Consider the following 22,803-nt stretch of genomic DNA (forward strand, 5'->3'; position numbering starts at 1 on the left):
CCTGCCCACAGACCCCTGAGCAGGGAACCAAAAGGAGTCATCAACTCCCTCTCCAAGCAGCCCAAGCCCATTTTAGGAAGTTTTCCTAGTGTTTTAAATACCAGGAACAGATTTCTATCCTTCCCTTGCACACTTTTCCAAAGACCTCCTCATTACAGAGACAAGAAAACAATCCTTGTATATTCAGCACTCCAACAATCCCTGGATGTCATGATACTGCTCCAAAAAGAAAGGATAGTTTTATATCTGTTTTTGTATTTGCTTGAAGAAAATCCAGCACCCACAGTCACCAAATACAGAGGGTGAATACAGAAATCTCATTTTCAGGCCAGGTAACAGCACAGGGCCACAGCCATCACTGATAAAAGCAGGTGATGGAGCTGGATGAGGACAAATTGACTTTACTACAACTTTACCAACACTTTGCAATCTCACCTTGAAACAGAACTGCCGGGTTTGGCTGAGCAGAGCTTGGTCTGGGACTGTCCTGTCCTCCTGTCACACTCTAGATGTGTTTTAGAGGAATTAAGCACACGTGGTAATTAAGGAGAGAGCTAAGCCAGCAGCTCAGCCCCGCTCTCACTTTCTGCCGCTAATCCACTGGAATCCCTGGGCAGGTTTCTCTCTGGGAAGGAGGATGAGGACAGGGAGCTCAGCTCACATCTCCCAGAACCAATGTCCCAGGTCACAGCTCATTAACAAAATACTCCTGACCCCACAGCAGGCAGAGGGGAAACCAGATCTCCCCCATGCACAGAACAGCAAAGTCTCCCATCCCATGATTGCTGGGACAGGTTTTGCTGTTAAAAACAGGCATGAAAAGCAGTCCTGTGAAATGGCCCCTGTGGGTGCACAGCTCCAGCCAGCAGCCAAGTTAAAAACACTTCCACAGTTGTTCAATTCAGGAGAACTCCTGGGGAAAAGACCCTTTTTATCCACCCCAAAATGGTGACCCAGCAGCGAAGATATGGGCAGCAATTTTCCAGTCCTTCTACCCATCCAACTTCCATCAAATCTCAAACACCCTGACAGCACTGAGGGATCACTGATTCCTGCAAAAACAGTGAATGCAATCCCAGCTCAGGCTCCAGCAGGTTTGTGGGTGACTCAAGGCTGAGCAGTACAGTCGACACAACAGAAGGATGGGGACATCCAGGGGGGTGGAAAGCTGGAGAGGGCCCAGGAGAACCTCACAAGGTTCAACAAATCCAAGTGCCAGGTCCTGCATCCAGGTGTGAGCACAGACTGGGAGAGCAGCCCTGGGGACAAGGATTTGGGGTGCTGGTGGGTGAGGGCTGGACTCCCCCCAGCCCTGAAACCCCCTCAGCCCCGGGCTGAGCCCCCAGTGTGAGCAGTGGGGGAGGGGGGGATTCTGCCCATTTGCCCCACCTGCAGAGCTGCCCCAGCCCTGGGGCCCAGCACAGGAAGGACCTGGAGCTGCTGGAGAGACTCCACAGGACTCTCTGGAGTTCACAAAGATGCTCCAAGGGCTGGAGCCCCTCTGCTCTGGAGCCAGGCTGGGAGAGCTGGGGGTGCTCACCTGGAGAGCAGAAGGCTCCAGGGAGAGCTCAGAGCCCCTTGCAGGGCCCAAAGGGGCTCCAGGAGAGCTGGAGAGGGACTGGGGACAAGGGATGGAGGGACAGGACACAGGGAATGGCTTCCCAGTGCCAGAGGGCAGGGCTGGATGGGATATTGGGAAGAAACTCTTCCCACTGAGGGTGGGAAACAGGCAGGGCAGTAGGCAGTGCCCATGAGCACAGATGGCCATGAGAATGCCCTTTATACCCTTTCACAGAAGGGCAGACAGCATCATACACAAACCTGCTCCTCTTCCCACCTTACCTGCCTCCTCTGCCACCCTCTCCCCACCTCCTGGCCTCCCAGAGTCATGGATGCTCCTCCTTAAGGGCACAAATCCCTTCAGCTGCTCACCACCCTTTGCACTCATTAGAGCCCACCTGGGCTCTGCAGAGCAGCCCTTGGGAACACACAGATTTTGGGGATCCCTCAGGATAAGAAGAGGCAACTCAGACAATTCTGCACATGAACAGACTTGAAGGACTGGGGACTTCTACAGCAAATCCAGAACCTCTCCCCTTTACTTGTAAACATCCACCCCAGTGCTCATAGGAGCACAACATCAGGAATTCCATTTTGATTCAAGCCAAACACACAGTCACTCTACACTATAATTAAAAGATCTCTACTTCGGACAAACCATCAGCCAGGTGAACATTAAGGCATAAAGTAATTCCCTGATGTGCTCAGATCCACCTCCATGGCACAAGCATTCAGCACTCATTTACAGTGTCTTATCCCCTCTGATCAGATCAGGAAAGCCTGGAAAAGCAGGGATCTGGTGTGGATTTTCTCTCCCATCAGCTCCGTGGCCTGGATCAGAGCTGAGTCAGCAGAGCCTCGGGGCAGCACAGCCACATCCAGAGCACTGCCCTCAGCCCGGAGAGCCCCGAGCCAGAGCTCAGCACAGCCACAGCTCAGCACAGCCAGTCTGCATTTGCTATTTTTATGGGCAGACACAAACCAAAATAGCTGTGCCTGGCTCAGGAAGGCAGTGTGGCTGACAGCCCCTGTGACCGCTCCAGACTGACCCAGCACTGCCACAGCCCCACGGCCCTAAAGGGAAGGTAAAGCCACACACGACTTCTGCAGGACATCCTTTCCTGTCCAGGAGGTCCTTTCCCACACATCACTTCTCCAGGACATCCTTTCCCACACACCCACCCAGCTGAAGGACTGGAGAGCCCTCACAGCCACCTCAGTGCAGCCAGGACCAGCACAGTGTCTCACCCTACCCAGTAAACAAGTGTGCCCAGAAACCTCCCCCTTCTACAGGATCAGCTGGGCTCTCTGTCAGTATTTGCATATTCCAGAGCTGGAATTTTAAGGGACAGAAAGTTCACAGCACTTAAAATCACAGCATGGTTTGGGTTGGGACTTTAAATATCAAGTAGTCCAACCCTCTGCCATGGGCAGGAACACCTTCCACTATCTCAGCCTGCTCCAAGCCCCAATGTGCAACCTGGCCTTGGACACTGCCAGGGATCCAGGGGCAGCCACAGCTGCTCTGGGCACCCTGTGCCAGGGCCTGCCCACCCTCCCAGGGGACAATTCCTTCCCAATATCCCATCCATCCCTGCCCTCTGGCAGTGGGAAGCCGTTCCCTGTCCTGGAACTCCTGTCCCAAGTCCCTCTCCATCTCTCCTGGAGCTCCTTTAGGCCCTGGAAGGGGCTCTGAGCTCTCCCTGGAGCCTTCTCTTTTCCATTTCTGAAGTTTGTTTACTGCAGCTTGAAGCTGTGCTTGCTTCTAGAAGAAAACCCAATGTTAATCCCAGAATAGTTATAAACATTGAAATACCGACTCACAGAATCATTGAAATATTTTTAAAATATTCTGTTTGTCAAGCCTGACTGACCCATTACAGAGCAGAACAATGTCACCCTGGGAGGAGCTGGGGACCAGGCACAGGGCTCTCATAGCTTTACAAAGTGTAGCTGTCCCAAACCTACTCTAATAAACACCACAACAAAGGGGCAGAAGGAGAGGTACACACAGAAACAGCTCAACTAAAAATCTGTGTCATTCATCCACCAAACCTCCCCAAGCTATGGAACACCACCCTTGTGGTGCTCAGGCCCCTGATCACATTCCCAGCACAAAGTCTCCGGGAGAAAGGCACTTCATTCTGCCTTTCATCATCATTAGCAGCATCATTAGCTCATTGTTACTGTCTCTCCACAATTTACAGCCATTCCCAGGGCATTAAAGACCTGCTCAGAGCTGCCCAGGCACCTCAGACGACAATGGGTGCAGCAGGGCCGTATCCAACCCTTTGTGTCCCTGGGAGACCATCAGCAACTCCCAGGTATGTGTGAAACCCTATCTGGGTGTGCTGTGCACCATTTCCCAAGCACAGAGGGCTGGGTGACCAGGAGGAGTCTGGAGCTCTGGCCCCAGGGGCTGTCCCGTACCTGACTGGTTGTTCCTCATGCGGATGGCCTTGGCCTTGGCCAGCTCCAGGGCCGTGACCCAGCGCTGCCTCTCCACCTCCGAGTTGGCCTTCAGGTGGTAGGTCCTGCCCCCGTTGGACAGCACGATGTTGCACGAGTCCTCCGTGTCAATGTGGGCCGTGGACAGGTTGATGGTGCCCCGGCACGTGTGGGCCATCTCTGCCTGTGTCCTGCACGGGAACAGATGACAAGGGAGTGTCAGTGCCCCTCCACCTGACCCCAAAACACCTCCAAGGCACCCTCCTGCACAGCACAGACCTGTGGAGACATCCCGAGCTGGCAGCACTTACACCCAATCCACTAAAGCTAGGAAAGGTCCTCAAACAGAGAAACAAGGACAGGCTGATGTGTTTAGATGAAGTTCTTCCCTTGGAGGAGCAACACCCCATCATTCCTTACACATTCACATCCCACTGTGTCCACTGCTTCTGGCTGCAAATTTACCAACTACACAACACTGGCTTTCTCATCTCATTTCCACCGCTGCTTTTCTCCCTTCTCTCAGTGGTCCCACCTCCAGAATCCAGCATTTTGTGGCTATTTATACCCTCTCCCTTCCACCACTGTTTTTGTCCAAATGTGCTTAGACCTTGTATGTCCCAGCCCCCCCAGCCCTGGGGTGGCAGCAGGAGCAGGGCAGTGCCTGTCCCCTGTGCTGGCACAGCCTCCAGGGACCCTCTGGCAGCTCTGGGACCCTCCTGGCAAGAGAGACCTGGAGGGGCTGGAGCGTGTCCAGGGAAGGGAACAGAGCTGGGGAAGGGGCTGCAGCCCCAGGAGAGGTTGAGGGAGCTGGGAAAGGGGCTGAGCCTGGAGAAAAGGAGGCTCAGGGGGGACCTTGTGGCTCTGCACAACTCCCTGACAGGAGGGGACAGCCGGAGGGGTTGGGCTCTGCTCCCAGGGAACAGGGACAGGAGGAGAGGGAACGGCCTCAGGCTGGGCCAGGGGAGGCTCAGGGTGGATATTGGGAATATTTCTTTATGGGAAGGGTGGTCAGGCTCTGGCACAGCTACCCAGGGCAGTGGGGGAGTCCCCATCCCTGGAGGGATTTAACAGCCATGCAGATGTGGCACTTGGGGACATGGATTAATGGTGGCCTTGCCAGTGGCAATTAACAGTTGACCTCAATGATCTCAGAGGGTTTTTCCAACCTCAATGACTCTGTAATTCCTCAAGAACATCAGAGCAGGGAGGTTTTACAGGCACAGCCTAGAGATGCTCTCAGAAAGTGTTGGTGATGAAGTTCACTATGGGATGGAGACACAGTCCCTCCCAGGGAAGAACAGGTAGCAATCCAGGGGTACCCACTGCCAACCCAATACCTGAGGTCACTTGTTACACAGAAGAAGCCACTCTGCCTTACCAGGAACTCAAATACCCAACCCCCCCAAACATCTCAAGGACATCTCTCCCATGCTCAGCCCCGACACTGCTTTTACCCCAGAGCTTGACATGAAGACATGAAATCCCCCTGGTGCGTCCTCTACAGACTTACAGTTCGTGTCTCTCAGCACCACAGGGTAAGTTCAGACCCAGTGCACAGTGTGGTTACACTTTTTGCAGGGGGGAGTTGGTCCCTAAGGAATCAAGCCCCAATTTTCATTCCCAAGTCATCACTTCAAACAGCAGCACGTACTGTGCTCCCAGGAGGGATCCCTTCCCACCTTGAGAGAGCTGCTAAAACAATTTTCTCTTCTCCACAAAGGAAAGGTCTCCAAGGTGACTGCACTAAATCAACTGCAGACGTTCAAACAGCCTCACTCTCCCACCCAAGGAAACTGGGATGCTGCTCTCCCTTCCCGTGCCAATCTGCATGGGAAATCATTTCCTATCAATCAGCACCCACACACGAGGCAGGCACCTGACCCAGCCTGGAGCCAACAGCAATCTCCAGTGTCCACACACGGGGAAAGAAGCAGAGGTGCCCTTCAGAGCCCTCGTGGTCAGCTGGATCTGCTTATTCACCGCTCGCACTCGGCTCTTGCATAACGTGATCCCGGCAGATTTCCCGGTTCTCCCTTCCCGCAGCAATCAGAGAGCTGCATCTGGAGAGCACCTGGCTGAGGGAGGTTAAATGTGGACATGGAGCACACAGAGGTGGAGGCAGCTGAGCCTCTGGGATTTTTTAGCTCTGCGAGGGAGCAAAAAGCACCGGGATTCGCCCTCGGAGAGCCAGAATTAGAGCTGTGCATGGGAGGCTGGGGGGGAACAACAGCCTTGGAGAGAGTCTTGGCCAGGACACACCACAGAGAAAAAATACCCCAAAATAACACAGGGAGGACTAAAGCACCCACCCACCCAGCCAGGGGACAGCAAACGCCATCATATCAACATCAATATGTCCCTTTTCCCAGCAGCAAGATCCCAAAGCACCAGGAGAGGCTCTAGGGAAGCCTTGAGTGATCGGCCCAAGGCAACACTGCCCAGCCCAGGCACGCAGCTCCAGACAGAGAAGGACAGGAATCATGGACAGATGCCACGGCTTATCCACAAAATCAGGCTTGAGGCAAGACCAGTGCTGTTATGGATGTGCTAAGATCATCAGAAAGGAGATTCCTTACTCTAAAACCATTGATATCTTTTACCATGATGCCAGCAAGACCCTATTTCAGCTGTCCAACCTCCTCTGGATGCACAGGTCCCAATTCCCACATGGATTTTTTCCAAGCTAGCAGATGTTGCTGCTCTGAATATATATTTTCCTTTTTTATTTCAACAGAATCATAGAAATTTCAGACTGGTGAAAATTCTGGCATCTCCATCACCCACCCTACCCACCACCCCAGCACAGCTCTTGTATCCCAGCCACTCACAATGACAGGTTTTGCAAAAATCTTGAAAGATCTTCTTTTTAAAATATTATTTATAGCATTTCTCCCTTTTTTTGACTGAAAAGGCTGGTACAGCTCCTTAACACCACAAATCTAAACACAGGGAGCTTGACAAGACAATTTACAGCGTCAGTTCCTTAAAAGGGCTTCAGTCTAAAACTCCTGGAGTCTGATTTTCAGTGACTTGGATTCTACAGCCTGACAGAGCAGCTACACACTGCAGTGCCATGAAAGAGCAGCAAATTATAATTTAAAGACTTGCTTCCTACTTCTGAAGGGACACTTGAGCTCCAGGAGGCTGCTCAGCATGCCACTGATGTGCAAGAGAAAGATGCTCCCAATTTTTAACAACTGTACCAAATTTCCCTGGATATAAACAACAAATCTCCCTGTAAGAGCTCACAGGACAGGTTTATCTACGGAGCAAAGAGAAGAAGTGAAAAAGGAGATAATAAAATGGTTTTTGCCTGCCAGCTCCACAGCTGTGGTTCTGGTGATATCCCAACAGCCAAAGATTGAGCTCTGGATGCTGGGAAGATGCTGCTTACACAGAATCTGTAATTATAACTGTGTGGCTCTGCTGGAAGATAACAGGACACAGCAAGGAATGAACAAACCCAGCTCACACTCTGCTCCCAACACTTAACAAGCACAAGGGATGCCCATGGAATTTCTCCTGGAATTTTCTTTCCTCCAGCAAGGCTCTGCACCATTCTGGGTAGCCCTGTCCCTCCTAAAACTCAGCTCCTTGTCTGACAGCTCTGACAGCATCAGGCAGAGGAACCCAACAGGAAATCAAGACTGTCCTCATGTCCCAGGCACAGCAAAATTCCAGCCTGAGCATCCACAGGAGGTCTGGAAGCTCCCAGCAGCCCAACCCTGGGATAAGAGCATTCCTGCAATCCTGGCAGCTCAACAGCTGACCCAGTTCAGCCAAGCAGGACAGGAGTGACACCTGGAGGGACCTTGTGACATTCTGTCCTGACTGGGAGCATCTGGCATCATGAGGGAGCCAGAAACACTCAGGGCAGTGAGGGACAGGTCTCCAAACTGGATCATCCACCTAAAACCCAGCAGGGAGCTACACAAACACTGAGCTGAGGGTCCCCTTCAAAGCTGGCAAGTCCAGTCTCCAGTATCCTGTTCTGAGGCACCTCCACAGGTAAATCCAAACACAGTTTAAGTTATATCCTGAAATACATCCACACTCTCATCCTGCAGATTTCCCTGATTATCTCAAAACCACTGCTTTGCCTCAGAAATCAGCCCACCTGATTCTACATCACGGAATCATGGAACGGTTTGGGTTGGAAGGAACTTCAAAGACCATTGTCCCATGGGCAGGGACACCTTCCCTTATCCCAGGCTGCTCCAAGCCCCAATGTCCAACCTGGCCTTGGGCACTGCCAGGGATCCAGGGCCAGCCACAGCTGCTCTGGGCACCCTGTGCCAGGGCCTGCCCACCCTCCCAGGGAACAATTCCTGCCCAATATCCCATCCTGCCCTGCCCTCTGGCACTGGGAAGCCATTCCCTGTGTCCTGTCCCTCCAGCCCTTGTCCCCAGTCCCTCTCCAGCTCTCCTGGAGCCCCTTTAGGCCCTGGCAGGGGCTCTGAGCTCTCTCTGGAGCCTTCTGTTCTCCAGGTGAGCACCCCCAGCTCTCCCAGCCTGTCCATAGCATCTCAAACACTGAATTCCCATCTTATCACTCTTTCCCGGTGCCACTGCAGGGCTCACACTCAGCCACCTCCCCAGGACAGGCTCAGAGAATAACAAGATGAGCAGGAGAGACTCCTAAAGACTCAGGAGGTTTTGTCTTCTTTATCCCAGTGTCTCCTTCTCTCCTTCACCCTGGGCTTTCACTCCCTGCTGTTACACCACAACCAGTAAAATCTGGGCACTGAGGGGCTCAGAGGCTTCATGTGAACCCCCAGCCTCAGACCACACACTCCAGGGACTTCACCCCAGCATTATCCAGCATGGCTCAGGAGGAGCCAGAACAGCTCATGAGCAGCCTCTGGCTCAGTCTTCTCTTGGGAAAGCAGCCCCAAGTGCTCCAACCTGCTGGGAGCTCTGGAACAAGCAGGAGGCACCAGCAGCCACATCAGACCATTTGCAGGGCACCACTCAGCTCTGTGGACATTGCTTACCCAGCAAATATTTCCTAATTTAAACAGTATTTACAGACAAATCTGCTGTTGCTGCACAATCTTAGGGGTTTTTCCTTGCCTTACATTATTATTTAAGTTCTTTCCCAAGGAAGTTTTGCTGTCCAGGTCTGGGGGGTGTGTGTAGATCCAGCAACAGCCTCCCTTGCAGGATGAGGCAGGTTCCTGCACGTCCCACACTTCAGCTGGATGGGCAACACAGCACAGGGGCCAAGCCAGCAGGGATGCTCCCAGCTCCTCCTCCCTTAGGCAGAATTCAAGGAGAAAATAAGAAACATCTGAAGAGTTTGAAAAGGAAAAGGCACAAACTGTCAGGAAGAGAGTTAAATTGTTTGTGGTTTGGGATAAGTTTTGAGTCTCTGGTTGTGAGGTACAGAGACCTCACAGCAATGTTTGTCACTTCACACATGGGATGGAGCTGGACACCAATCCCAGGTTCATCCCTGGAGCTGGCAGATGGGACACATGGAGGGACTTTCCCAGGGAGCTCCATCATCACACTGTATTTGGAGCTCAGAAACACTTTTTGGCTGTCAGATCTCAACAGAATTACAAACCCAGGCTCCTGAACTACAGATCACACCCAAAACCCAATCCAACACAGCCAGGAGCAAACATATCCCCCCACAGCACAAACCAAACAGCTTCATAAAACAGACAGAGAGGGGCTTTGGACAAGGGCCCAGAGGGACAAAGGGGAATGGCTTCCCATGGACAGGGGTGGGATTACATGGGATATTAGAAAGAAATTCTCTCCTCTGAGGCTGGGGAGGCCCTGGAACAGGGTGCCCAAAGAAGCTGTGGCTGCCCCTGGATCCCTGGAAGTGTTCAAGGCCAGGTTGGACACTGGGGCTTGGAGCAGCCTGGGACAGTGGGAGGTGTCCCTGCCCATGGCAGGGGTTGGAACAAGATCATATTTAAAGTCCTATCCACTCCAATCTATCCCATGATTCTGTGACACCCTCACTGCTTCTTACACCACTGACCTCTCCAGACTCAGAGATTAAGACCTGTTTTTTCTATTGTTTCTTATACGGATTAAGTAGAAACCAGTTTACAGAATTCATTTCTTCATCATACTGGGAAATATTGTAACATTAAGGGCTCTGCAACCACAGAGGAATATTTATACCCGTGGCCAAGTGGGAAATGCCCTTTGGAGTCAGGTGCAAGGACTGTTGCAGGCAGAGGGAAGGAGAGGAATCAAGGACAGGGAGCAAACCAGGCAGAATTGGACAATTCAACAGCTGAGGACGATGTTTTATTTTCTTCCCAAGAGTGGGAGGCAGCACAAGAGATGCCACAGCCCTGAGTCCCTGCTGTGCTTGAGCAGCACAGCTTTCTCTTCCCACAGGATGCAGCACAAGGCACAAGGATTTCCATGCAGAATTCGGAGTCTACCACAGCTACCTTGGTTAGGCTGAGCTCTCCCATTCCTCACAGCATTCCCACAGGGTGCAGGGACAGGAGCTGCACTCCCCACTGCTCCCTGCCAACAAAAGGCTCTTGTGCCACCACCCCCTCCCAGCGTCACCCGTGCCAGACAACAGCTCTCTCATGGCTCAGCTCCCTCGTGGCTCAGCTCCCACTTCCAAAGCATCCGTGCCCGTATCTGCTGTTTGAATTCCCTGTCACCTCCACCCCACACCTGAAATGTTAGATACAACCAGCCCACCTGCACAAGTGCTCCAAAGCAAATTTCACAATAAACTGAGATTTCCCATGTCCTTTGTTCAGTTTTTGGGAGTATGAAGCCAGTGAAACCTCTGCTTCCCTTTTAGGCGTGAGAAATGCCAAAAAGCACTTGAATTTGAGCTCACACGCCTGAAGTCAGGGCATGAAGCACTGAAACCAACCCTCTTGGGGTTATTACTCTCCCTGGGTTCAAGGAACAAGGGAGTTTATGACAACTCAATCCCAGAACTCAAATACCCAAGGAGATACAGAAGCATGGCTCCAGAGGTATTTTCCCAGTGAGTTCAGCACATCACAGCTGGTTAAGCAGGGCTCTCACAAACCACAAGCTCCATGTGACAAACAACTCAGATTTTCCCTCTGCTTCCTCTTTTTGCCTTCCCCAAAACCAAGGAAGCACAAACTGACCCCAAACAAGCACATGGCAAGTGCTGGGCTGAGATTGCTGTAAAAACATACGATTTAGATCTATTTAAAGGCCAACTAATCTGCAACTGGCTGCAGGAAGGATTGGGTATGGATTGGGAATGATCAGGGTTAAGGGAAAGCCTGCAATCCTGGCTGCAATCCTAACCAGCCTGAGGGATGCAATCTTGGCTGCAATCCCTGTCAGCCAGAGGGATGCAATCCAGGCTGCAATCCAGGCTGCAATCCTCACCAGCCAGAGGGATGTCTACAGCTCGGGTACTTACCACCTCCACAGATCATGGGAATATTCCCCCACAACCTCTCCAGTAGCTCCCCAAGCCATTTTCTGAGACAAACCCCTGCCCACACTGGGACCCAACACCAAAGAGCCTCAGCAACACCACCCAAGCATGGATTTAAGGAAGATTTGGCCATACAGCTCTTCTGTAAGTAAGCAATAAGCACAGCAATCTGGAATTCACACTCCTTTCTCCAGTGCTTTTCCACTTTATTTGGTTGCAATGCCAAGGGACAAGGAAAAACCTGGAAGACGCCTTCTGCCCCACATCATTCACACAGAGCCCGTGTCTCTCTGTGCTTCAGAGAGGGGAAAAAACCTCCAGAGGAGCTCAGGACAGCAAATTTGTCAGACAAATTCCCTCAGAGTCACAGTGCAGGACCTGACACTGCCTGCCAGGAAGGTTCCATGCAACACCCCAGGAGGATGGGACGTTTTGCCAATGGCAGCACTTCCTGCTCGGAAGCATCTCCAATGTGAGAGAGTTCCATCAGAACACTCCCTGCTGGGGAAGTGCACAGGGGTAAGATGCACTCAGGACAGGAAAACCAACACTGCCAAGCTGAAAGGGCTCTGAAACAACACCCAGGCTACCCCTCACCTCTTTTCCTAAACAAAATCGAAGTTGAACTGGTGGGTGGCTGAGGAGCATGGAGCAAACTCTTCCCAATATACAACATACCCGAGCTGGGTGCCAAGTACAGGGGCTTGTTTCCTGAAAACCTGTGTAAAATCTGCAAAAATGCACTCAGACCTCAAAAAACTTCCCCTGCGAAAATCAGAATCGCAGCAAAAGGCACAGTTCCCTTCCCCTCGTTCCTCAACGTTGTTTCTGCAGTGCTCCCACAGACAAGACTCCCACCCCAAAAACAAAGATACTCTGAAGTCAGCTCATCCTGCTGTACACCTCTGTGATTGCCTTTTATACCACATTTCTGCCTCTCTCATGTGCATGGTGCAGGTTTTCTGCCAGGACACCTCAGCAGTGGCCAGGAGATTAAACTACGCCATAGTCCAGATATCAGCTGATATGGCTGGCAATGAGACTTTGTGTTGGAATTTAAAAAAAAAAAAAAAAAAAAAAAAAAGAAAAAAAAAAAAAAAAACAACCAAATCCACAATGTTAAAAAACTTACTAGCAAGCACTCTCACTCCTCCCAAAACACTGTGCTATCTCCTCTGCACCTCTGGAGAGGCCAGCGTGGTCCTGCCTGATAAGGATATCAGCCCTACAAACACGGGCACCCAAGAAGCTGCTGGAGGCACTGGTTTGGGGCTCCACCATCTCCCAGCCCTGCAGGGAATGGGCAGCTCCCTGAGCCGGTGTGAAACAAACAACCTCAGCCTCACTCCCACTCAACACCACTGCAGCTCCCCAAAAATGGCTTCACTCCATTCCTTCCTGCAAGAGCAGAATTAAATGAACTCTGCATAGGGAAAGTATCTCAAACGTTACCAGGATAAGAGCGTGTCCCTGGTGGCAGCTGGCCTGCAGATAATCCAGCACAGGGACACTGGTGTCCCTCACAGCCCAGAAACCAAACCACCCGCTCAGCAGCTTCAGCAAAGCCACTGAGCAGGGCTGTGGGAGCCAGGCTCTGCTCACAGAGCTGGGAATGGCTGTGAGGAGCCAGGCTCTGCACATGGAGCTGGGAATGGCTGTGGGAGCCAGGCTCTGCACATGGAGCTGGGAATGGCTGTGGGAGCCAGGCTCTGCTCACAGAGCTGGGAATGGCTGTGAGGAGCCAGGCTCTGCACATGGAGCTGGGAATGGCTGTGGGAGCCAGGCCCTGCACATGGAGATGGGAATGGCTGTGGGAGCCAGGCTCTGCACATGGAGATGGGAATGGCTGTGGGAGCCAGGCTCTGCACATGGAGATGGGAATGGGTGGGGGGAGCCAGGCTCTGCACATGGAGCTGGGAATGGCTGTGGGAGCCAGGCTCTGCACATGGAGCTGGGAATGGCTGTGGGAGCCAGGCTCTGCACATGGAGCTGGGAATGGGTGGGGGGAGCCAGGCTCTGCACATGGAGCTGGGAATGGCTGTGGGGAGCCAGGCCCTGCACATGGAGCTGGGAATGGCTGTGGGGAGCCAGGCTCTGCACATGGAGATGGGAATGGCTGTGGAGAGCCAGGCTCTGCACATGGAGATGGGAATGGCTGTGGGAGCCAGGCTCTGCACATGGAGCTGGGAATGGCTGGGGGGAGCCAGGCTCTGCACATGGAGATGGGAATGGCTGTGAGGAGCCAGGCTCTGCACATGGAGCTTCCAAAAATGCCAGAGGAAGCCCTCCAGTCACCCTAGTTCATTGTTTTCTTTAGTTTCCAAACTAAAAAGCCAGAGATCCAGAGATGGAAAACCCCACCAAGACCTGAGCACAAAAGCCCACACAAGAGTTTCAGGTGCTGCTGAGTTTATCACATCAGTGATCCCTCATCAGTCATGGAAGGTCTGGTCCAGATCCCATCACGCCCACAGCTAGCAGGATAACCCAAGACCTGGGCCAGGCCTGACTCACGAGCTTGGTGGCTCATTTCTAAGCAAGAACAAACAAGGAGTGACCACATACAAGGTTCATTTGAGAAATGCTCTTTATTACACAAGAAATAAATGCAGTGCAGCAGATGAGAGCCTCAAGCAGTAATTTTTCTCATTACAGCCTCTGCTTTCAAGTTTCTACTGGTGCTTCAGCTCTTGCAAATTGTGTTAAATGATCAGCATAAAGATCAGCCACAGTCAACTCGTGTTTATCTTTTCTCACCACCACAGCCAAGGACATAATAACGCACAGGGCACACACAGTCAACATTAAAATGCAATTTTTATTCCTATCCCATCAATTTCTATCTCATCTACAATATTCAGCCTGTTTTAAAAATCCTGGTTTTCCAGACTACAGACGTTAGGGACATGTTTGCTTCAAGCACAAGACTTATCCCACCTTTCCAAGATTGAGGGTGGGTACAAGAGCTCACTGCCAAGAATTTTTCCATGGTGCAAGTATCTCTCCTTTCTGCAAGTTACCGTCAATGTTAATGTTTTCAGTACCCAATAAATTTCCCTCAGAGACAGCACATGAATTACAGTCTGTGACCTTAAACACCACTCTAAAATCATCACAATCCTGACTTCTTGCCAGCTTTCAAACAATGCTCAATTATAGCCCAGGATCTCTGTGTGGATGAGGTATTTCTTAGGGATAGATATCTAGATAGATTCTGGATGAAATATATCAGATATCAGGATGCAAAGCCCACACAGTTGCATAAATATATTTTTCCTCTATTTTAAGGCATAAGAATGATAAAACTTCATATTTAAAAGCTGAACTGTTGCTTCTCAGCCCTTGACTGTGAACTCCTCAGTTCAATAATCACTTTCCTACACATTTATGTGGAGGCAGGTTTCAGGTGTGTGTCCTGTGCAGACATGGGAAGAGGTTCCTTCAGTTCCATCTTCTCCTTGAACAGGACACGCAGCTGCCTCTCCACAAGGCAAACACCCAATGTCAGCCAACAGCAGCAACTTCTGCAGCCTCCTGTGACCACCCAGAACTTTATTCTGTGACAAATGCACGCTCAGCTCTACATTCAGCATATCCTACTCCCTGGGGCAGTGGAGGCAACTGCCTGCTTCCAGAACAGATTCCAGAGGGCAGGAAATCACTACTTGAGAGCAGGAGGAGGGAGCATGACTTTGAGTATTGCATACAAGGTGCCTCCATGACCTCCACTACCCAGGAAACAATCAGCTGATCCTTGCACGACACACTCCTGTGGAGTATGGAGGTCAGCAATCCTGGGAAGAGCAGGTTTCCCATAACAACTGAGGAAACAGAGGGAAATGCAAGCAGAGCAGCAAACCATGTCAGCAGTGTGAGTGCAAGGGGCAGTGTGGCACAGTGCAAGACCTTTCCCATCCCTTACAACACCACCCATAAAATAAAAAATGTTGGCAGCTGGCATTCCAGATGCTGGAGATACCAAGAGTTTTATTTAAAACAGAAATCAAGAGTTAACCACTTACTGGACCATGGCTGGAATTAAGGGTGCTTTTGGATCAAATCCTGTAGGTGCCCAAGCGACCTCAGCCAACAACTTGGGGACAAGCCTGGTACATCCCAACTGCTTCACTGCAAGACACAACATCCTTCTGTATTGAGCCTCATCTATCCACGGATAGATGGATAGATGGATGCGATATTAGGAAGGAACTGATCCCTGGGAGGGTGGGCAGGCCCTGGCACAGGGTGCCCAGAGCAGCTGTGGCTGCCCCTGGATCCCTGGCAGTGTCCAAGGCCAGGTTGGACATTGGGGCTTGGAGCAGCCTGGGACAGTGGAAGGTATCCCTGCCTGTGGCAGGGTTGGACAAGATGCTATTTCAATTCCCTTCCAGTCTAAAGCATTCCATAAATCTGTAATCCAAGACATACTCTGGGATCAGTGCTCAGGACTGCAAATCTTCTGCAAAAACCGTACAGATATTGACTGTGGGTTACCAGGAACAGCCAAGAGAGGAGGCAAAGTCAATGACCTCCAAAAGGGACAGCTCTCACACATAGACAAGGATGAATTGCAGCTTTCAGCCAATTTCCCAACTGCTCAGACCAGACTCTCTGTGTTATTTCAGTGCATTGTGTTGCAAGACAAGTTGTGTGGTGCAATAAATGCTCAGAGGTTTTAATGCAGAAACGTTTCAGTTGTTTCAGCACAATCCGAGTCCTGCCCTTCACTCTCACCCCTTTGTGCTCCCCTGGCTGCAGCCAAGCCTGGCCCTCACCTCCCTGTACAGGACACCTTCAAACACCCCAGAACACCCAGCTGCCATCCCACTCTTTTGCTCCACATCCACAAAAGCAGCACCAGCACTATATCCAAAGCTACTCCTTCCCATTCCAGCAGCCACCCTGGGAAGCCAAGGGGCTTCCACAGCAGCCTGCTATACACACAAAGGGAAACAAGCAATCCACAGAATCCCAATGGAATGGGTTGGAAGGGACCTTAAAGCTCATCCAGTTCCACTCCCTGCCATGGACAGGGTCATCTTTCACTATCCCAGGCTGCTCCAAGTCCCAGTGTCCAGGGATCCAGGGGCAGCCACAACTTCTCTGGACAACCTGTGCCAGGGCCTGCCCACCCTGCCAGGGAACAATTTCCTTTTAATACCCAATCTAGATCTACCCTCTTTCAGCTTTAAGCCATTCCCCCTTGTCCTGTCCCTCCAGGCCCTTGTCTGAACTCCCTCTCCAGCTCTTTTGGAGTCCCTTTAGCTGTTGTTTTTCCATGAGAAAAACCCCAATTTTACACGTTGCTTGTCCAGACAACTCCACAACCCCCTCAGCTCCTCGGGCTCCTGGGAAGCAGCAGGATTGTGCCAGGAGGTCCCAAAATCCCAGTGCAGCCCAGGCCCTGGTGCTTCACAGAGGACATTAAAAGCCTCTGAGAGCTCATGTCCAGCAGTTCCCGTCACAGGGGTAGGGCTGGGAATGGTTTATTTTTAGCCCTCAGCATCTTTCATTTCTGTAGGAGCCGCATCCAACACTCCCTTCCACAGAATACCTCCTCCCCTGCCTATCCAACAACTGCAAAACCAGACTGCTGGGACAGAATGCAGGGTTTTGGCTGCTCTTCAGGACAAATCCCACCCGAGGAAGGAAGCAGAGAGGTTCCACACACAGGCTGGGTGCTTTGCCAGTGCAGGAAAACAGGGAAAACAGGAGAAGCAGAGAGACATTTGCCACGTGTCTCAGCAGGATCCGTGCAGTGATCCACACTCCCAGTGAGGTGTGAGACAACAAACAAACACCACAAGTGCAGCCAGCACCACAAGCAATCCAGCTCTCCAGAGCTTTTCATCTCCTCCAGCCAACAGCAGGGAGATGAATGCTGCTCTCCAGTTTTAAACTCCCACATGGTGAAGAGCACCTATTTATACAAATTTCTGAACAGATGAAAGGCCAAGCTTGGCCTAGAAGCCTCTCTCTGCATCCATGTGCTCCTTGAATGGCTCCAAGAAGCAGCTCATGGCCCATCTCTCCAGCAGGACCCTCAGCCCGGGGGGTCCCACCCTGGCAGGTTCAGCAGCTGGAAAGATTCCAGCAAAGGAGCCCAAAGCACACAAGGGAGGACATGGGAAGTGTCCCAAGAGAGAAGGAAGAGGCCAGCTGAGCTGCAGAGTGCTCAGCTGGTTTCCCAAGCAGGACTTCACGCAGGGGACAAATAAAGCTGTGACCATCCTCCTCCTTTCTTCCCAGGATCCACCAAACTGCTTGAAAACTTCTTTTTTTTACCTTCTCTTCCCATTTTTACTTCTTTAATCTTCTGCAGGAAGAAAAGCAGGTTTAAGCCGTCAATTTTGTATCTATTTTTATATTATCTGAGATTTTTAAAAATGGTGTAAGAGGGGACAGAAGCCAGGCCACTGTAGGGAATTCTCCCATAGGAACATATTTCAGGAGTTGGACTTCGATGATCCCTCTGGGTCCCTTCCAACTCAGGATATTCCATGACTCTATGATATTAAGGAGCACAGAGCAGTGAAAAGCAGCACAATGCACTTTTCCCAAGTGAGGGAGCAGGATCACATCACATCCAGGCTCACTTAAGCTAAGCTGTTCCGACTCCAACACTTGCACATGGGAGCAGATTCTTTTTATAGAGACCTGGCATGGCACAAACACTTCTCATGAGGTTGTGTTAAGGGATAAAGGTGCAGCAGCAGGATGTGTCCCCACAAACTGCCATCACAGGACTGCACTAATCCCACACAGGGATTTCAAGGACCTTTGCTGGGCTTACATCAAACCAACAGTACCATAAATAAACCAGTTTGTGAATTAAGACCACACCTGATGGTATAATGATCTATTATATGGTAGAATGGCAATAATATATTTTGAACTTGGAAATTAAAGCTACACCTAATGCTAACAGTGGAGTTTATGTACCTGCCCCATGGGACAAAGGGATCACTACTTCTTTCCTTTACAAGGCAAATGGAAAACTGCAGAAATATTTGGAGGATGTCAAACAAAACTCTAATTCCCTCTGTACCCATGAGGATGCCTCACTTCAGGGTAGCGCCTCACTTAATATTGGTGTTTTAGCTACTTTAAAAATTCATCTTTCCTAAAACAATAGAAACTGTAAATCCTCGTGGAAACACCTTGGACCAAATTGCCAACATTAACCTCACTACATTAAAGCTGAAAGAATTAGGATTGTTCAGCCTGGAGGAGAGAAAGCTCCAGGGAACCCTGAGAGCCCTTTCCAGTGCCTAATGAGGCTTCAAGAGAGCTGCAGAGAAACTTGGGACACAGGCCTGGAGGGAAAGGACACAGGGAATGGCTTCCTACTGCCAGAGGGCAGGGCTGGATGGGATATTGGGAAGGAATTCCACCTTGTGAGGGTGGAGACAGGGTGTCCAGAGAAGCTGTGGCTGCCCCTGGATCCCTGAGAATGTCCAAGACCAGGCTGGACAGGGCTTGGAGCAGCTTGGGATAGTGGAAGGTGGCCCTGCCCAGGGCAGGGGGTGGAACAGGATGGATTTTAAGGTCCTGTCGTCCTCCCAGACTGACTCTATCCATGATTCTATGATAAAGATTTTGTTCCCCCCCCAGCCTGACTCTGTGACACCCCAGGCCTGGCACCGCAGCCTCGTGACAGAGAGAAGCTCCTTGCCATGATCCCAGTGCTTCCTACAAATGCGTCACTGCCTCCCTGCAGCATCCACAGGGATTCCTCCGTAAAGCTCTCAGTCTCCACTGCCTGCAGAATGTGATTCTCACAACCATTAATCCTGTTCAGCTATTGTGCACTTGGAAATCAATTGTAAAAATCCTGATGGGATCAATCCCGTTCTCACGGCATGTGTTTTGTGCACACACAAATTAACCTACAACTTTCCAAAAACGGGCAATATCAGCCAAGTGCAGCCAGAGGTTTCATTCCTGCACTGCAAAGGCACCTTAGGGCTGCAGTTGTGCAGCAGAACTCAATCCAATCCAGTAATTACAGACCTTATCTGTGTTGGGATACAGAGCTGCAGCCTCTCAAGGTACTTACAAGTGACAATTCCAGGCTGGATGTCTGCAACTGTAAGGAGGGGGAAATAGGCTTGTTACAGAGCAACAAAGCACAAATTTCCAGACCTCTACAAGTCAACTTTCAAATTTAAAATTAAATTTCCAAGGACCTTGCATCCATAGGTTTTTTCCACTTGGAAGCAGAATTTTTTACTTTTTCCCTTGTGGTGAAAAGGAAGGGGACAGAAAAGGAGAGGCAGATGCCTCACCCAGCACATACTCAATGTTTACCCCCAAAAAAATGCAGGTTCCTGGGAAAACAGTCCCAGGGCAGCACCCAGCTGGGACATCTGAGAGACTGCACAGGCAAAAAAAATAGGAAAATTCCTGTCCATCAGCTCCTAAGCCAATCCTACTCCTAAAAGGATCAGAAACACCACTGGGTCTTTGCCTCCTCAAGTATTCCAGCAAAACACTTTTCTTATAATAAGCTTTAACAGATAAAAAAGCCTGATAGAGGAGTAAAGCATAGCTTAATCCCATAAATTTGCCTTGCCAATTCTCAGGCTGTCCCAGTGTCGGGTGGCTCCTTCCTCAATTCAGAGTGCTATGGAAGTGGAGGATGGTCTGTGAAACAGCCTGAAGTGTTCAGACACAGAAATCACCAGGGCTCCCCTGGCATCTACAGGACAAGCCATAGACAGGACATGGCTTTTCCTCATTTCCCATTACCATCCAGAGAGCTGAAGGCAAACTCACCAAAAGTGTCAGAAATAATCATAGAATGGTCCATGAGATGTGTCTGGAGGGCACTCCAGGAAGCCTCAGGTCCATTCTCCTGCTCTGAGCATCTGCATGAAGACAAGGTTGCTCAGGATCCCACCTATCCACAGCTGGAATAGCCATGAATTCCCTGCAACCTCTCCAGATCCCTATCCCAGTATTCAGTCCTCACTCCCAAGTCAACATGCTTCCATGTGTCCATGCAGGATTTCCCACGTGCTCCCCCAGCCCCGTGCCTCACCCTGCCAGGAGCAGAGCCAGGCTTTGTCCTCTCTCTCACACCCTCCACCACAGAGCTGTGGTGCCTGTGGAGCTCTGTCTCCTCTGCTCCAGTCTCATCCTGGCAGGCCCAAACCAGACTGATGGCCCAGACAGTGCACCCCAGAGCACTCCTCTGCTGAGCAGAGGGGACAGTCCCTCCCCTCAACCCTTCTAACACAGCCAAAGCCACCACTGGCCTCTGTCACTCCTGGTCACCTTCTTGCCCCCACGTGCTGTTCTATAAAGCTGCTTCAGCAGCAACCCCAGGGCAGGGCTGGTGTTTGCCTCTGCTGAACATCACAGGGCTCCTTCTCATCACCCTGTTGCTCCAGCCTGTCACGGTCCCTCTGAAATCCAGACCTGTGACCTCTCTGCTCCACTTGGCATCACCCACAGCCCGGCTGTGAGGGCACTCACCCGTTAATAACCACATTACACAGCAAATACTGCAACTAATGAACTGTGATCTTATCGCAGCTACCAAAAACCAATCAAATTATGTGCACTCCTAATCAATGTCTGAGAGGATACAGCTAACCAGAGCACCATCACCACCCCAGCTCTCAAAGAGAGCTCTGCATGTTGTGTACAATTCCAAGTGGGAGCTGATAGCGTGCCATGTGTGCCAAATGTAAATTATGCAGTATTAAGATGACTGTCACCTTTGTGCCATCACAAAATGACTTTTAGTTTGAGCACTCTCTTCCTGCCGCTTATACAAATTCCATCCCAGCAGAGATACAAAGCCAGGGAGCCTCAAGCAGACTCTCCCCAGCACAGACCACAGAGACCCAGCTGACAAGGAACAGAAAACTCTGCTGGGATAAAATAAAGCCATGGAGGAGTTCCACCTGGCCACACACTATAAACCTGCAGTGCCTTCTGCTCCACCGGCCCTGCTGGGAAACACTGCAGTGGCAACTTGGGAATAATAAACGGCGGATAAACAGCATCCAGCATCAGTCACAGGAACGTGCATGCTTGGAAACAGGAAAGATGGAAGGTCTCTGTTTTCCAAGAACAAATGGGGCTGCTGGAGAACACAGCCCTGATACCAGGCACCACACAAGCGCTCCCAGACTGAGCCCTCCAAAAAGGGCTTCAAACCAAAGGCTGAAATTTAACACAAAATCACGGAATCTCCTGAGCTGGAAAGGACTCACAGGGATCACCAATCCAACCCCTGTCCCTGCCCAGACACCCCAACAATCCCACCCTGGGCACCCCTGGCAATGCTGTCCAAAGGCTCCTGGAGCTCTGGCAGCCTCGGGGCCGTGCCCATTCCCTGGGGAGCCTGGGCAGTGCCAGCACCCTCTGGGGGATGAAGCTTTTCCTAAAATCCAACCTAAACCTCTCTGACACAACTTCATTGACTGCCCACAAGTTGTGGGCACAGCTGCCACCCCCCACATGCTGCACAGCATCTCCACATCTCAAAGACAAAAGCCTGCTTCTTTAATCTTGTGGTCTCCACTCCTGCGTAGTCCTGGAGAAGAGGGGCATGTCTGTATCCCACTGCACATCCCAGTCACCCATGTCCATGCTCCAGCCAAATCCACCCAAACTCACCCCATCTTCCGAACTGGGACCGGTGTATTTTTCAAGCGCTTCCAAGAAGAGCGACCACTCCTGACAGTTGCAGAAGACCTGAAAAAAAAAGTTTGTGGAACCACCCCTGTGCATTTCACAGGAAAAGAGAAACTTCAAAAATCGTGAAGATTTCCAGAGCTGGGGAATTAGTTGCCATGGATATTTGCTGCTGTGACAAATATTCTAATTCTGTGCTGGGGTGAGTGACAGGCACAAAGCACCAAGTCAGCTGGGAACAGCAACACGGGACGGCTGGAACACAGCACACACTACCCCACGTCTGTGGGAGCATCCCTGAGGGAACTAAGCCAGGGACCTGAACACCACCAGCACCAGGAATGCCTCCCCAAAGGAGCATTGCTCCCATCCAGGCTACCCAGCCCTGCTGTCACATCCACGGCTGTGCCATGGAAAGGAGAGTTCACTGTTGAGAGCCCACCCAGCCATAGAGTTTAGTTGTCTGTGCCAACCAACCAGCCTGAAGTGAGAAGATTTTACTCACAACAGCAATACACAACCAGAAGGCCCCAAGGACAACATTTTCCTGCTCTGTTTCTTATAAAGTTCCTAGAAGAAACCTGCTCTAGCTATTAATAACAGATTAAGAATCACTGTTTTGTGTTAAAGAAGGAAAAGAGAAAGGCACTGACTTCCACTTTACCATATTTTCCCCCAAATGCATTGCAGAAGCTGCTTTAAACAGCCACGCGTGCCCAGACAGT

At 51.0% G+C, this 22,803-nt stretch overlaps 1 protein-coding gene across 8 annotated transcripts in view; it reads right to left on the reverse strand.

Annotated features, from left to right (window-relative positions):
* Positions 1-22,803, reverse strand: part of OSBP2 (oxysterol binding protein 2) — a 94,026-nt gene that overhangs the window by 64,166 nt on the left and 7,057 nt on the right. For 4 of the 8 annotated variants that reach the window (XM_083874253.1, XM_083874252.1, XM_083874251.1 and 1 more), the window contains exons 2-3: positions 22,061-22,138; positions 3,991-4,199 (exon numbers count right to left, since the gene is read on the reverse strand). In XM_083874253.1, coding sequence (XP_083730379.1) covers positions 3,991-4,199; positions 22,061-22,138 — 287 coding nt within the window. Of the gene's footprint in view, positions 1-3,990; positions 4,200-5,521; positions 5,539-22,060; positions 22,139-22,803 lie in introns of those variants that run through there. The other 4 variants (XM_083874256.1, XM_083874255.1, XM_083874254.1 and 1 more) reach the window with 2 other exon arrangements.

Source organism: Zosterops lateralis (genome assembly GCF_965231275.1).
Source record: "Zosterops lateralis genome assembly, chromosome: 17".
In the NCBI taxonomy this organism is placed as follows: Eukaryota; Metazoa; Chordata; class Aves; order Passeriformes; family Zosteropidae; genus Zosterops; species Zosterops lateralis.